The 17,159-nt window shown below is 36.9% G+C and overlaps 1 protein-coding gene across 2 annotated transcripts in view; it reads right to left on the bottom strand.

Annotated features, from left to right (window-relative positions):
* LOC126248761 (mucin-6-like) overlaps window positions 1-17,159 on the bottom strand; it is a 292,688-nt gene that overhangs the window by 37,024 nt on the left and 238,505 nt on the right. For both annotated transcript variants that reach the window (XM_049950115.1, XM_049950114.1), the window contains exons 7-11: window positions 16,976-17,120; window positions 11,304-11,396; window positions 9,074-9,210; window positions 3,156-3,283; window positions 501-979 (exon numbers count right to left, since the gene is read on the bottom strand). In XM_049950115.1, the coding sequence (XP_049806072.1) occupies window positions 501-979; window positions 3,156-3,283; window positions 9,074-9,210; window positions 11,304-11,396; window positions 16,976-17,120 (982 nt within the window). The remainder of the gene's footprint in view (window positions 1-500; window positions 980-3,155; window positions 3,284-9,073; window positions 9,211-11,303; window positions 11,397-16,975; window positions 17,121-17,159) is intronic.

Consider the following 17,159-nt stretch of genomic DNA (forward strand, 5'->3'; position numbering starts at 1 on the left):
TAGTCTTTGTCTATATTTTTCTTTTAGTTCTTCTTTAATATTTGTATTATCTATTCCTATTTTTTGTCTGTATCCTAGATATTTATAGGCATCTGTTTTTTCCATCGCTTCTATGCAGTCGCTGTGGTTATCCAATATGTAATCTTGTTTCGTTTGTTTTCCCTTGACTATGCTATTTTTCTTACATTTGTCTGTTCCAAAAGCCATATTTATATCATTGCTGAATACTTCTGTTATCTTTAGTAATTGGTTGAGTTGTTGCTGCCAGTAGGTTTTAGATCATCCATGTATAGCAAATGTGCGATTTTGTGTGGGTATGTTCCAGTAATATTGTATCCATAATTTGTATTATTTAGCATGTTGGATAGTGGGTTCAGAGCAAGGCAGAAACAGAAAGGACTTAATGAGTCTCCTTGGTATATTCCTCGCTTAATCTGTATTTATTATTATTATTATTGTTATTATTATATTGACTTTGAAGTCACTGATGCAGTACTTACTGGCAAACCTGCTGGTTCCCTTCAAATCGGCACTCCCCATGCCCACTACAATGTTGCTGTGGGCATGCTTCACATTTTCGTCCACTATGATGCATATCACCTGCCCAGGGGTCTCGCAGCCCATTAGGACACACACAACGAAATGTGCCAAACACATTGCTACATTCTGCCAAGGAATGGCAGTCGTGTAATGCTGGATGACTACACTCATCCAAATCAAGCACATCAGTTACTGCCCCTGGCAGACTATCCACCCACAATGCACTGGCACCCACATTGTTACCCCTCCGTTGAATTGCTCCCAGCAGATGGCGTCGGATATCATGCCTCACAGCTGGTCTCAAGGTTTCTGCAGTCTCTTCCAACTGCAATGTCACATTGGCAAACACTGGACCATACCCACCCACTGTGTACAGTCCATTGACATTTACTCCCATGACATCATCTGAGAATGGTGTCATTGACATGGCTGAGTTGATCTGAAAACATAGATTTCAAATTACTGGTGTGTAATGTTTTAGATAAGAAAATGTTTCCATTGTAATCCTCCCCCCCCCCCCCTACATACACACACACACAAAATTGAGCCACTCGTGTTTCTTATTTATGTTCAAAACACAAAATACTACTTAAAATAATTTTGTATGCAAATTATGTGTTTACAGTTTATGAACATAATGTCCACAAGGAAATAGAGATTCATATTACCGAAGTTCCAAATGAAATAATGCAGTATTTCAATGAAACCCATTTCAGTGTAAGTGTTAGCAGCACATCTATAATGGAATATTCAACTCGTGAATGACTGGTGACACTGGCATGGAACTACACACTGTCAGTGAAATTTTGAAAAAGAAGCAAAGTATTAAATTTTCTGGGTGAAATTATTAAAGACAAATGGAATTGAGATATTCATACTGATTCTTTCTCAAGAAAATAGTCTGAAAGTATATTTCCAATCAATATGTTGAGTAAGAACTGTAAAGGCACTTATTCTAAATACTACATACCATGCTTCATCATTGCCAAATGTAAACAACAGAATACAAAAAAGAGGGGAAGAAACAATAATTTAAATTACCTTAAGGGTTCTGCAGAAAATAGGTATTCAAAATAACTATGGAACTGAAGCCAAAAAGTCTGGGAATGGCTATACAAAATTAGTATTCCAAGCATACTTCACAATATCACAATACTTTATCTACAGGGAAATACCATACAAAAAGCTATGGGTTGGTACTTTATAGAAGAGACCTCTATTTAGATAGGAATTATATTAGCAAGAAAAGGAAGAAAGATTAAAGGTTAATATCATCTTGATAATGAGTTCATTAGACCAAAACACAGTCTCAATTGGTGCATATCTGTTGCTTTTGGACAGATAAAAAAGTATTTGATGTGCAAAAGTATGATTTTTGTTATTATTGAAAGCACATTGTAGTTTTCATTACTGTTATACTTTAAAGTAGTTGTGTGGAGTAATTCCTCAGACAAACCAATAAAAAATGCTTGCTCATATCTTTCAAAGTGTGAGTGGCATTATCTGCTGTCAATTAAAGAACATGCAATAATTTCAAATGTCCATACCTAATGATAATCTGCAGCACAACATGACAATAAAGTTAAGAAAATTAAATAAATCAGTGCTTGCAAGTACATGCATAAATTACATCCTTATTGTAGGAAGCACACTAGCTCATATTAGATACCAATGACAAAATAATTTCAGTGACCTTACATGACAGACTACGTTATGCCACCACGTAATTGGAGTTATTTGAAAGCAACATAGAAATATTTAACTCATGGCAGAGTGTCAGTCTTTCTCAATAAGAAACTGGCACTTTCGGCAGTGTTACCTCAGCTGATGGGCAGAAAATGTTCATCTCAATCAATGTAAAGTCTTATGGGATACAAGTCAATGGGTTAGTAGTTAAGAACTGACTGCCTGCTGTTATTAAATAATTTAAGGAGTTAAGATAAACAACTCACTGAGGTGTGAGGAAATGAATCATCAAAAGACAGATAAATAAGACTGAAAACTACACACACACACACACACACACACACACACACACACACACACACACACATGTATGTCTACACTGTACAAGTGTGTGTGTGTGTGGGAAGGGGGGTTATTTATTTAATCCAGTTATGTTTATAAGCCTTGTGATGACTCAACACCTCTACTATTCAGTGGGTTGTTACTTTTACTCCACCTAACCAAACCTAAACAGGATTTTCCATTATTATATTTCTACTTGTAATTGGTTTATTTATTCGAACTACATTCAGCCCATATTGTTGAATCCATTGATGAATGCCTCTTTAAAACATACAATTATTTTAAAATTAATTAATCATTTTCATTGTTCATGAAGTGAGTGTCATGTCCCCATGGAGGGTCATACCATTTAATAATGCAACATTACTCTGAAACTTCGGAGTCCATTCAAGACTAAAAAGACTACAAAGAAATGTAATACTTTATGATTTAGTATTAAATTATTTTGAAACACAGCAAAAACTATATAGTATATACAGAAATTCAGAATAAATTTCTACCACTCTGCCAAAATCCATGTTCACATACTACTTTTTAGTTGTGTTTCAGAACTGCATACCAAGTGATAAACAACACAATCTACTCACAGCTTGGCTAGCTTCCCACTGCAACTGCTGATATTCATCAGAATTTTTGTCTCTCAGATCATCATTCCATGTAATTCGCTTATCATACATGCGGTCAACTCGCAGGGACAAGACCATAGACACAATTCCTGAAAAACCAGTCAGATAAATGATACTTTACAATACATAAAAGAACGAATAAAACAAAGAAAATGTAATACAGCCTCAAACTTATAAAATGAGGAGTTGTTCATCAAAATAATTAGAATCTAAGGAGAATATGTTCAACCCACAGTATTGTGGTTGAACACTAGTGCATTTAAGAAAGGTGTTCCCTCAAAAACTGCAACCCACTTGAGAATGTGAATCTATGGAGCATTTGGGTATTCCACATCAATGACAGTAATGCTAGCTAAACCTTTCACACCAGAGGCCAGGAACATCATCTGGATCACTTTCAGGATGACAACTGATATTTCAGTGAAGATAAAAGACGCAGCACCAAAGGCTCCACCACAAATGCAGAAGAGCCATCTTTGTTCAATAGAATAGGCATATAGCAACATTTTTAAGAGAGATAGCAAATTGCAGTCATAACTATAAATCAAAGGCTATTGAATCACTTCAATATACAAACCTCAGAATGTGGTTTCCAGAATCAGGATACTCACTAATTTCTGAAATCAACACATATAAACAGTGTTCAGATAACTTAAAGGAATGCATCCATGTAACATCCTTGACAACTGACAAAATTTCAACAGATGAAAACCTCATTTTCAAGGCACAAATGTTGAAATATCGATGTTTGTTGATGACAATACCCAGCTGCATTCCCAAACTTATTTGATATGTCAGGAGAAGACAACCAGTAACTGGTGACTAATAACAGTGGTGTTGCTGTTGTTATTGTCATCAGCTTAAGCCTCTTAATCTCCAAATAACTACTGCAACTTATACCATTCTTAATCTCCTTCTTGTATTCATCTCTTGGTCTCCTATTCAGTATCTCCTCATTAGTTACGTCATCTACCCATCTAATCTTCCGCATTCATCTGAAGCATCACATTACAAAAGCTTCTATTTTCTTTTTGTCTAAACTGTTTATCTTACGTGTTTCACATCCATAAATGGCTACACTCCACACAAATATGGTACTTTCACAAAAGGTTTCCTAACATTCACATCTATATTCAATTTTAACAAATTTCTCTTCTTCAGAAACACTTTTCTTGCCATTGCCAGCCTATATTTTATATCCTCTCTACTTTGGTCATCATCAGTTATTTTGCTGCCCAAACAGCAAACCTCATCTACTACTTTAAGTGTCTCATTTGCTGATCTAATTCCCTCAACATCACCTGGTTTAAATCAACTTCATCCCATTATTTTTGTTTTGCTTTGTTGATGTCCATCTGATATCCTTCTTGCAAGACACTGCCCATTCCACTCAATTGCTCTTCTAAGTCCTTTGCTGTCTCTGACAGAATTACAATGTCATTGACAAATCCCATACTCCAAAATTTTCTTTGGTTTCCTTTACTGCTTGCTCAGTGTAACAGACAGAATAACTTGGGGGATAGGTTACAACCTGGCCTCACTCTCTTCTCAACCACTGCTTCCCTTTCATGCCCCTCAACTCTTGTGACTGCCATCTGATTTGTGTACATGTTGTAAATAGCTTTTTGCTCCCTGTATTTTACCACTGATACCTTCACAATTTAAAAGAGAATATTCCATCCAACACTGTCAAAATATTTCTCTAAGTCTACAAATGCTACAAACATAGGTTTGTCTTTCCTTAACTTATCTTCTAAGATAAGTCGTAGGGTCAGTATTGCCTCACATGTTCCTAGAGTTCCCTGTAATCCAAACTGATCTTCACTAAGGTTGGCTTCTTCGTTTTTCCATTGTTCTGTAAATAATTTGTGTTAGTATTTTGCAGCCATTACTTATTAAACTGACAGTTCAGTAATATTCACACCTGTCAGCACCTACTTTCTTTGGAATTGGAAGTATTACAGTCTTCTCAATGTGTGCGGATATGTTGCCCATCTCATACATCTTGTATATCAGATGGAAGAGTTTTGTTATGGCTGGCTCTCTCAAGGCTATCAGTAGTTATGACAGAAAGTTGTCAACTCCTGGGGCCTTGTTTGACTTAGATATTTCATTGCTCTGTCAGTTTCTTCTCACAGTATCATGTCTCCCTTCTATCTCTATCTAATCATCATCTGTTTCTACAATATTGCCTTCAAGTTCATCTTCCTTGTATAGACCCTCTGTATATTCCTTTCACCTTTCAGCTTTCCCTTTTTTGCTTATGACTGGTTTCCCATTTAAATTATTGACATTCATACAGCTGCCTCTCTTTTCTCCAAACTTCTCTTTAATTTTCCTGTTGACAGCATCTTTCTTTCTTCTACTGAAATGTGCTTCTAAATCCTTGCATTTGTCCTGCATAGCCATTTTGCACTTTCTGTCTAATTTTTTAAACTTTGTTTTTCTCTTTGTCTGCTCCATTTGCTACATTTTTATAATTCATCCTTTCATCAGTTAAATTCAATATCTCGTGTGATATCCAAGGATTTCTACAAGGCCTTGTCTTTATACCTATTTGATCCTCTGCTGCATTCACTGTTCCATCTCTCAAAGCCACCCATTTTTCTTCTGCTGAATTTCTTTCTCTTGTTCTAATCATTCATTGCCTAATTCTCCTGAAACTCTAAACAGCCCCTGGTTCTTTCAACTTATCCAGGTCGCATCTCCTTAATTTCCTTTTTGCAATTTCTTCAGTTTTAAGCTACAGTTCATAACCAATAAATTGTAGTCACATCTGCCACTGAAAATGTCTCATAGCTTGAAATCTGGTTCCAGAATCTATGTCTTACCATTATATAATCAACCTGAATCCTTTTAGTGCCTTCAGGTCTCTTCCACATATACAGCCTTTTTTCCTGATTCTTAAATCAAGCATTAGCGATGATTAAATTATGGTCTGTGGAAAATTCTACATGTGGCTTCCTCTTTCATTCCTTTTCCCAGTAATTTTGTTGGTATCAATACAAATGCTAGTAACCATAAGCATCATATGATATTTCCTGTGTTTATTCAATACTTTGACAAAGCTGAAGGTATTCAGTGGAAACTGTTAGGACCTGACTCCATGTAAGAATGAACATTCTAACACAATTTCTGAATGTAGTCATGTTTATCTTAAAAAAAATTCAGCCCACATACTTTTGTGCAGGCAAAACTTGAAAAAGTAGTCGTTGATTGACTTGAAATTTTGACACAATGTTGCATTTGAATACATGTGTGTTTTGATATACCTATTTTTTAAAAATATAAATAGTATATAAATAAATATGTAATATATAAAGGGGAAACATTGTTTCCAAAAATCTAAAAAAATTCATGACTGATTTATTTCAAATTTTTACACTATACTCTAATGAAAATTTATACACAACATATAAAGTGGAAACATTGATATCAAAAATATTGAAACCTGTTTAATCTGTTGGTTTAGTTCTCACTATGGCCTTGGTTAATGAATGTTAACTCTTTAGTGACCGGCCGGACTCTGACATTATGTAAACTTCACTTTGGTTGGTCTAAGATAATTTGCACTGCTCTGGAGTGTCTTCTGAAATATATCCCAATTTGTTGAATAAACCTGAGTGGGGCCTCTGTTAGCTTTGAGTCTAAATCACCTTTACAAAATTTTAAATGACAGCACAGTTCTGACAGAGTATAGAAAAATTGCCAGCCACAGGAAAGATTTTCAGTTAAAATTTTCATCAACATACACACTGCGGAATCCAAAAAGAAGAAGCTTCTTGTATGCAGATGACCTAGCCTTAGCTGCCCAGGGCACAAACTTTGAATGTGTGAACAGAAATTCCATAACTGCCCTTAGAAACACTTCAAGTCATTTTAACAGGAACAGACTAACATCTCACCATTCAATGACATAAATCTTTGCCTTTAATCTATGGAACAGAAGAACATGATGTGACTTCTATATAGAATGATAAGAAAACCAACAAAAATAATGATACATTTTGAAGTACCTAGGCATAATGCTTGGCAGAAACACACCATGTGTAGAAAAATGAAAATCTCTACTCAAAACAATCTTGTTTACAAACTTGCAGTTAAGGCCACACCCACAGACAATTTGTACATCAGCAATGGCACTGTACATGCGTGTGTGCATGAATATATATATATATATATATATATATATATATATATATATATATATATATATATATATATATTTGTGTGTGTGTGTGTGTGTGTGTGTGTGTGTGTGTGTGTGTGTGCGTGCGCTTGTATGTTTCTCTCTCTCCCTCTCTCTCTCTCTCTCTCTCTTCCCTAATCTCAGGCAGTAGAGACAGATCTCAACCAAAAATATTAGCTTGTTACAGGTTGCATTAAGCCTACTCCAAATGATAAACCATAATCCCATAACTAAAATAATGCCATCCTCTGTAAGCAGGAAGTGGCTGCCAATAAGAAAAGAGCCAGAGCACACCCACTTCATGGTCACCTCCCTTCTCAGCATCAGTTTATGTTCCAAAAAAGCTTCCTGAAATCAACTGAAAATATTATCATCCCCACTGAGAAGGCCACAATATAACTAGGAAAGAAGAAGACACCTCACTTCAGCAGACGAATACTGCTCACTGGATACAATGAAAGCTGACTGGTGTGGGAGGTGCAGCACAGACTATATTTAAATGTAGTAGGATTCAAGAACATCGTAAGGCAATGTTGCTTGAACACAGGTATGTGAACTGTGAGTGCAGAGAAAATAAAGAAAAAGTCACATGCTCGGTTGGTGCTGCGCTTACCATCTTTTACAGAGAAAGATCTCCTGTAGAGCACCCTGACTATCCTGGACATTGCAGAGTTCAGAGAATGTAAATATTAACCATTAAGTTATTACATCCCATGTGTAGTCACATGTATATTTTCCTTACTTGATAATAATAAAACAAAATCAATGAATAATTTTTCCCTTGTTGATATAAGCATAAAACGGAATCACTGTTGCTGCCATAGTGAAACAGTGGAATGGCCAGCCATAAAATTAACAATATTAGTAACCTGATCTATATGGATATGAGGGACATTTATTCACATTAGCCCACTAACCACAGTAAATGTTTTGAGAACAACGAGTACTCTCCGAGGCAAAGAGTTGAAATTTTGATAGACAGTTGCTGCTGATCTACTTGACTGATCAAGCATGTTTATTGCTTAATTTCTGGGATTTTTGCCTTTTGTGGGCAAGTCCTCTACCAAAAAGCTATCCAAGTAAAACTCAGCTGGTAGAGCACTTGCCCACAAAAGGCAAAGATTCCAAATTCGAGTCCCAGTCTGGTAAACAGTTGTGATCTGCCAGAAAGTTTCAAATCAGTACACACTCTCCTGCACAGTGAAAATTCATTCTGTAAACTACAAAATGGTTTCTCCTTGGTGACATATATACAAATACATTTTTTCCATGCAAACTGTCAGAATACAATAAATCTATACTGTTTTTCTTCTTAGAGCCTGGTGGTGGGCTCCTTTTTCTATTACTTTTTCCCCTAAAGTGGGACTGATTAATATGATTTTGAGGAATCCATATTTTTATTCAGCAATTCAGTGCTGTGAGGTCTTCAGTTTTTATACATTGTTTATGTCCATGTCAGTCCTATCACTCTAAAGAGCTCTATCCTTACCATGTACACCCTTGATTCACTTAAGATGTTTGAAATGAAGTAATCTAGTCAGCTAGATAACAAATAATTCAGTTCTAAATTTCTTTTGGCTAATTATCCTCACAATCACCACAGATCTGATACAGCTGTTAACAAAGACTTAGATCTCAACACCTGAAAAAAATCAGTATTAAACAACAGTAGCTTTACACAATAACTCACTTCTACATGGTTCACGATGTTTGCGTCGGCTGAATCCTGGTCGACAGTGGCATGATGATACACCTTGTTCTGTTCGACATATCTCATTCTGTGCAGCATCACAAGTTGAATCATCTCCAACAATGCATGTGTCAATCCTACAAAAAGTAAAAGAAATAGCCATGTAAGAACAAACTTTTGGTTATGATGTTCTTCAACATTCTCAAGAAAATTGCAGAAATTCACATTAAAATTTTTCAGATTATAATGTCAGAATAAGCAGATAATATGAACACATGCTTGTAGAAACATCACATACACCACTTCAGAAATAACCTCTTCCAGGCTTTTGATTTCATAGGGGGAAAAAAAAATATCCCATTCCTTTTTGCTAATTTTTATATAATGGTTTAGTACTCTACTGAAAGTAAGAATATTGTTAGATACATAGGTATAATTTAATCAATTTGACAAGGTGTTGAAAAATACTGGGCATTGTGTTTTGACATGTGCTATAAGGATAGGCATCTGGAGTGATTATAGAGAAGCTTTGAAATCTAACATCACAGGGCATGTGAACTCGGAAATCAATACAGTCTTCTCCAAAGACGTGTGCCTATCTTGCAATGCTCCAGTCATTTATACAATACAAATGCATCAATGAAGCATAAGATAAACAATCAAGTATGAAAAGAAAGGGCATGCTAAACAAGGTAGCTAAATCATTAAGTTGAATCATACATGCTACATAACTAAAAGTTTACTTTGTTGCAATCACTCATGACCTATTCTTTCTGTTAAATAAGATACTATCCAAAGATAAACTGTATTTTTGCAGCTATCAGTCATGTGCACTCATAATAAAACGGTACACAGACCTACATCTCTATATCTGGACCAGTGTAATAATGCGCTTGACTGAATGATGGCTGTTGACAGAAGAGCTATCACACTAACAACCAACCAGAGAAGAAACTAGGCCATGCCTTCCATTTTCTTCACTGTTGTCATATTATTCTGCAGATAACAATTATGACTGCTACATTACTGCTGTGATTCATTTTCATCATATGCTTTGTTTCTTTGTGCTGATTTTTATAATATAGAAAAGAATGCCTGTAGCTAATAGCAAAAGTGAGTATCAAAGTGATAAGGCAAACTCAGTACCACAGGTTAACAGAAAATATATGATAAAACGCTGAACTGAAATGCACTGCTGTTGCTGCCACAGCCATATTAGTGTACAGATAACTGCAAACCACCAGTACTGCACCTTTCTGTGTCTAACTGACAATAACTTTGTTATTGTGATCCAGATATAGACTTGAAATTATACTGAACATAAGACTTCTACCTGTAATTTAGATAAACTTAAAAAAAGATGTGCACATAGATACAGAAGTGATCACACTCTTTAAATAGCTCATAGGTGCAATGCTATTTCATTTATTATCATTTTGTGAAACTATTGTTTTACTACTGCTTTACTGATCATTTCAGCATACACTAAATCCAACTAGTTTCTTAGTTTCTTTTAGGAATTTTATAGACTTTCAGAAGAGACACAAGAGACTATGAAAGCAGCATGAGGTTCACTTCATACATAGTGTCACAGAAGTAATGGTCAAGACTGATGGATATGAGAGAAACCATCATTCAAAGCAAAAAAGTATAGTAAATATGAGCTCTAAAATGTATACCACACATTAAGAGTTATGAGCACTTCTTCATATTCAATTTTGTGAAACAAATCTTTTCTATTGCAAGCTCTTTGCTTTCCAAATTTGGGGAGGAGGTAGTATGGACCAAAACAGGAAAAAATTGTTTCATGAACATGGGATCTAAAATGCATACCTTAAGACCTACAAGCACTTGTTTGGTAGAAGAGATATGTTTCACAGTAGTGGGGATGAACAAGTGCTCAAAGCTCTTAGGTATGCACTTTTAGAGACCCTGATTGTTAGACATTTTTCCATGTTTTGGTCCATACTATCCCCTCTCAAAATAAGGAAAGCAAAGAGCTTACAGTATAGGAGGTTTGTTTCACACTGTCAAAGATGAAGAAGTGCTCATAACTCTTAAGGTATGCATTTTTGAGCACATGTTTACTGGAATGTTTTGCTTCAAATGATTATTCATGTCATATCCCTAAATACTGACCATTCCTCCTGGAACACCCTGTATTCTAATGTAGCAAAAAATTATTCTCATACAGTTTTGTTTTATGGAGTAGTGATCAAAAGTTTCTCACCTCACTGGAGTCTGAGTAGGTCGTCTTGTAAATGGACGTCTGCTCGGTACTTGATGTGAAGGTGTTGTTGGTTGATCTTCAGGTACAGCAAATCTAAAACAAATGACGTTTCCCAATGTTATTCTTTTTTCCATGATAATTTACATTTAGACATATAAATATATATAAATACCATAAGTAATGCCATTTGGATGTGTGATTATTGAATGTTCGTATATCATGTACCAGCTCTGCTGTAACTTCTACACTGCCTTCTATGTAGATGCGAGTACCAAGCAACTGTCCACCCAAATGAGTAGTCACAACCAAACTGTAGCCAAGTGCTCAGCTGACCACCCAGTAGCAGAACATACAGCTGGTCACAGCATACTCGACTTAAATGGCTGTTTCACAAACCATGTCATTTGTTCACATCATCACCATCTTCTCTGAACTATATCAATGGGAACAGTCCTTCAACACTTTCTTCATTCCTGAAATCCTCCCTTCTCCTCTGTTTTATCTCCCACTCCTAATCCACTCCTCTACATAATTAGGTGCTACATGTAACTACACCTGCTTATGCCACAGCAAGCTCACTAATGCCATACTCCAATTGTGTGTGCTTGCTGCATCTTCCTCCTGGCCATCATCCACCTTTCCTGCGAAACCTCTCCCCCAACTCCTTTCTACTCCACTCATTCCACCTGATACAACCCCTCACCCCAGCTGAGTTGCACTGCCAGTACAATGTAGTCAGCCATGAAATGTGGCTGTGTGTGTGTGTGTGTGTGTGTGTGTGTGTGTGTGTGTGTGTGTGTGTGTGTTTTCAGAACATTGCATGAAGCAAGTATTCTTCAAAGTTCCCATTTTTCTTCCGAACATGTAGTTCAACAACCATGCAAGAACAGCAACACATTGTTGAAATGCTGCGGTGTAGTCCTACAACTACACATAGTGACTTTCTGCATGTATAAATGTCCCATGAATGCATGGCAAACATTGCACGCAAAAAACTTGTACCCATTTCTCATACAACATGTCCACAATCTTCACATTGGCTACAGTGCCACATAACTTGAATTTTGTTACTGGTTAAATGAAAGTTGTAATTTGCTTCCATTAACACTATTCACTAATAGAACCATATTTACAATGTATGGAATCAATAACACATGTAATAATCATTAATGGTGGCAGGAAAACCCACATATTACGGTAGAAACCAATTCCCAAGATAATTTTTTGCTCAGTGGCTGGTTCAGAATGAACAGTAACAACATGATAGGTCCAGTCATTTTAGAAGAACAAATGACCGGACAGAACTACTTGCATTTTTGGAAAATTTGTTTGTTGAACACCATAAGGATGTTCTTTTGGCCACATGAACTGCAATGTACTTCCAGCATGATGGAACTCCTCCACATTCTACCACACTTGTGAGGTCACACCTCAACTGCACTTAGCCTAACTGCTAGATTGGTTATGGTAGTTCAATTAACTGGCCACCAAGATCACCAGACCTTATGCCATTAGATTTTTGTTTATGGGATTAGATGAAGTCTGACAAGGGGAGGATTTTACATGTTGGTCACCAGTTTTCATCAAGTTTTGCAAAGATGTTGTGCATTTTAAATGAAGAAACATGTGTTTCAGGTTTTTGCTACACGCACTCTAATTTTTGAAAAAATCATGGTCAAAGTTCATGATGTAAAATCATGCTTTCAATGTTATACATCAAAATATCATCTAAAAACAAACACTTTTTATTAATATAATATGGGATCCAATGTCAACAATGTTTGAGTTATTAACATTTTTGTGTTTTCACACTATAGCTTGGCTACACATCACTCATTGTGTCTAAGAGCACGAAGTCAGCAGTTAACCGTTCAAGGCATTAGACTACCAAACAGCTGGTCCATGTTTGATTTTTGATGGTGGCTTCTTTCTTCATTAGATATTTTTCAGTGTATTTGATAATATTCTGATAATGGGAACCTTTCCTTCCATTCTTTGAACTGAAATATAGGGAGGTGTGATTAATAATCAAATAAATATATACAGGGTGAATCACCTAACATTACTGGTGGATATATTTCATAAACCACATCAAATACTGACGAATCGATTCCACAGACCGAACGTGAGGAGAGGGGCTAGTGTAATTGGTTAATACAAGCCATAAAAAATGCACAGAAGTATGTTTTTTAACACAAACCTACGTTTTTTTTAAATGGAACCCCATTAGTTTTGTTAGCACATCTGGACATATAAACAAATACGTAATCACTGCCGTTTGTTGCATTGTAAAATGTTAATTACATCCGGAGATATTGTAACCTAAAGTTGACGCTTGAGTACCACTCCTCCGCTGTTCGATCGTGTGTATCGGAGAGCACCGAATTACGTAGGGATCCAAAGGGAACGGTGATGGACCTTAGGTACAGAAGAGACTGGAACAGCACATTACATCCACATGCTAACACCTTTTTATCGGTCTTTTTCACTGACGCACATGTACATTACCATGAGGGGTTAGGTACACGTACACACGTGGTTTCCATTTACAATTACAGAGTGGAATAGAGTGTGTCCCGACATGTCAGGCCAATAGATGTTCAATGTGGTCGTCATCATTTGCTGCACACAATTGCAATCTCTGGCGTAATGAATGTCGTACACGCCGCAGTACATCTGGCGTAATGTCGCCGCAGGCTGCCACAATATGTTGTTTCATATCCTCTGGGGTTGTAGGCACATCACGGTACACATTCTCCTTTAACAAACCCCACAGAAAGAAGTCCAGAGGTGTAAGATCAGGAGAACGGGCTGGCCAATTTATGCGTCCTCCATGGCCCTTGTTTGTTACAACACGCAACTGAACGTCGGAGGTTTCAAGCGTCAACTTTAGGTTACAATATCTCTGGATGTAATTAACATTTTACAATGCAACAAACGGCACTGATTACGTATTTGTTTATATGTTCAGATGTGCTAACAAAACTAACATGGTTCCATTTAAAAAAACGTAGGTTTGTGTTAAAAAACATACTTCCGTGCATTTTTGTATGGTTTGTATTAAACAATTACACTAGCCCCTCTCCTCACATTCGGTCTGTGGAATCGGTTCGTCAGTATTTGATGTGGTTTATGAAATATATCCAGCGGTAACGTTAGGTGACTCACCCTGTATAATGTGTTGACAGTTATTGTCATGATGACACATGATGCACAATAAGGATCTTCATAAATGGTGATTCTCAACCAACCTGCACTGTGAAAGTAATACAACCAAAATGTATCTCTCTATGTTAACTGTGGTGTCACCGCCAGACACCACACTTGCTAGGTGGTAGCTTAAATCGGCCGCGGTCCATTAGTACATGTCGGACCCGCGTGTCGCCACTGTCAGGATCGCAGACCGAGCGCCACCACACGGCAGGTCTCGAGAGACTGACTAGCACTCGCCCCCAGTTGTACGACGACGTTGCTAGCGACTACACCGACGAAGCCTTTCTCTCAGTTAGAATAGCCTTCAGCTAAGTCCATGTCTATGACCTAGCAAGGCGCCATTAGCCTTAGATAGCTTGTATCTAAAGAGTCTCACTTGTATCGCCACAATCTCCAGATGTCTCATCAAGAACGATGTATACAAGGATGTATTAAAAGTTAAGTATTCAAGGAGCTACGTACTTTTCTTTATAACATTCATTACGTATCCTGTTTCAGACCTCACTCCATCCTTCGTGAGTTAGCGCGTGCTACTTGGCCGCCTCTTTCAATTAGTGTGCGTAGTGTTGGCAAGTCTGCCGACACTACATTAACCATGTGACATTTACTTTTTCAACAGGTACAGAATTTCATCACATGACTTCAAAATCATGTGACATCATAACAGAGCAGAGAATTACAAGACAGGGTGGATGCTATCAAAATTCATGCATTGGTTGGTTGGTTGGTTGTTTGGGCGAAGAGACCAAACAGCGAGGTCATCGGGCTCATCGGATAAGGGAAGGACGGGGAAGGAAGTCAGCCATGCCCTCTCAAAGGAACGATCCCGGCATTTGCCTGGAGCGATTTAGGGAAATCACGGAAAACCTAAATCAGGATGGCTGGACGCGGGATTGAACCGTCATCCTCCCGAATGCGAGTCCAGTGTGCTAACCACTGCGCCACCTCGCTCGGTCATGCATTGGTCCAGAACCAGATGTCCACTTCTGTATTTAAAGATATGCTTTTATATTCTTGGTATGTATCAAGACTGACATCTGATTAATCTGATTTTTAGCAACATGAATCTGATATGTTTCCCATGAACAATGTACTGAAAAACATGTCAATGAGGTAAGATTTTGTTCATGTGTTACAAATGGTGTGAGAAATATTTATGTTTTGCCTGTTTCCATTGTAAGTTTCACCCCACTGATTGTGAGACAGTCCACAAATAGACGATCAGTTAGAATCATGCAATAATGTATTTTAGGTGTATTTTTGTATAATGTATCATGATGAAAGCAATTGTCAGTCCACTGTAATATATATTTATTTGATTGCAAATCACACCTCCTGATGTTTTGGTTCAAAAAAGACAAAGCCAAGTATTCCAGTTATCAAAATATTATCAGACACACCAAAATAATATCAAGTGAAGAAAATGCCATGATGGTGAATCGAACAAGTACCAGCAGTTTGGTAGTGTAATGCCTTGACCTCTCAACAACCGACCTCACTCTGCTGGGCACATTGAATGGTGGATACCCATGCTACAGCATGAAAACACAAAAATGTTAATAACCTGAACATTGTTAACTTTGGACTCCACATTATATAAAAAAAGGGGTGTATTTAGATGGTCTTTCAATGTATAGCATTGAAAATATGATTTTTTGTCATCAACTTTGACCAAGATTTTTTCAAAAACTAGGGAGTGTCTAGCATACAACCAAAAAAATGTGCCTCTTTATTTAAAATATAGAACATCTTTGCAAAACTTGAAAAACCAGTGAACACATGTCAGATCCTCCCCTTGTGAGGTGTAAAAACAAGAGATGAACATGCAAGATGAACTGCTTCATCGCATCATGGGCACTGGTTCCCTCATTAGGGAATGCGCAGAGGCACTCAGACAAGCAACACAACACATTCTCCCAAGAGCGCACAAATGCACTGAAGTTGATGACAGGAAATTAGAACATTTATTGTGAACTGTACAACAGGTGTAATGTGACATGTGCGATAACACTTAGAGCTGAATGTGTTAAAATATGTATTTATTCAATTGATACTTTGTGAAGTGCATGTTGTAATCATTATTAACAGTTGTACACGAGGACATGTGTAAACCTGACAATGTGTTGAATAACAGAAAATAAATAACAATTTAGAGTAAATGTGTTCTATCTCAGGAACCATTCAGAGTAGGGCATATGTTCATATGAAGCTTTTTGTTTCAAATGATTGTTCCTGTCATATATCTGAATATTGGCCATTCCTCCTGGGACGCACTGTATATGTGCTACTTTTTGTAGAAAGAGATCTGTCAGTCAACCCGGAAAAAGCTGATCAAAAATAAAAAGCTAGTCTGTTTTGACAGGTTACAATTGTATTCTAATTTGTTATATGGGAAATGTTACATTTATGGTGACTATAATAAGATTGCCATTGCTAGATATGTAGTACTGCACACTTACCCAGGGAATTGATGGACTCTGCTTGGTGCTACACTGTGAGAATCTGTAGTGCTACCAAACAAGTTTATGTATGTACGCTTTCCATCTATTGACACAAAATGTTGTCCTTCTTGTGGCATAGTTATAACTGAGACATCACCAGTTTCTGATCATAGAGAGAAAGAATGTAATTAAGAACTGACAA

Source organism: Schistocerca nitens, chromosome 3 (assembly GCF_023898315.1).
Source record: "Schistocerca nitens isolate TAMUIC-IGC-003100 chromosome 3, iqSchNite1.1, whole genome shotgun sequence".
Classification (NCBI taxonomy): Eukaryota; Metazoa; Arthropoda; class Insecta; order Orthoptera; family Acrididae; genus Schistocerca; species Schistocerca nitens.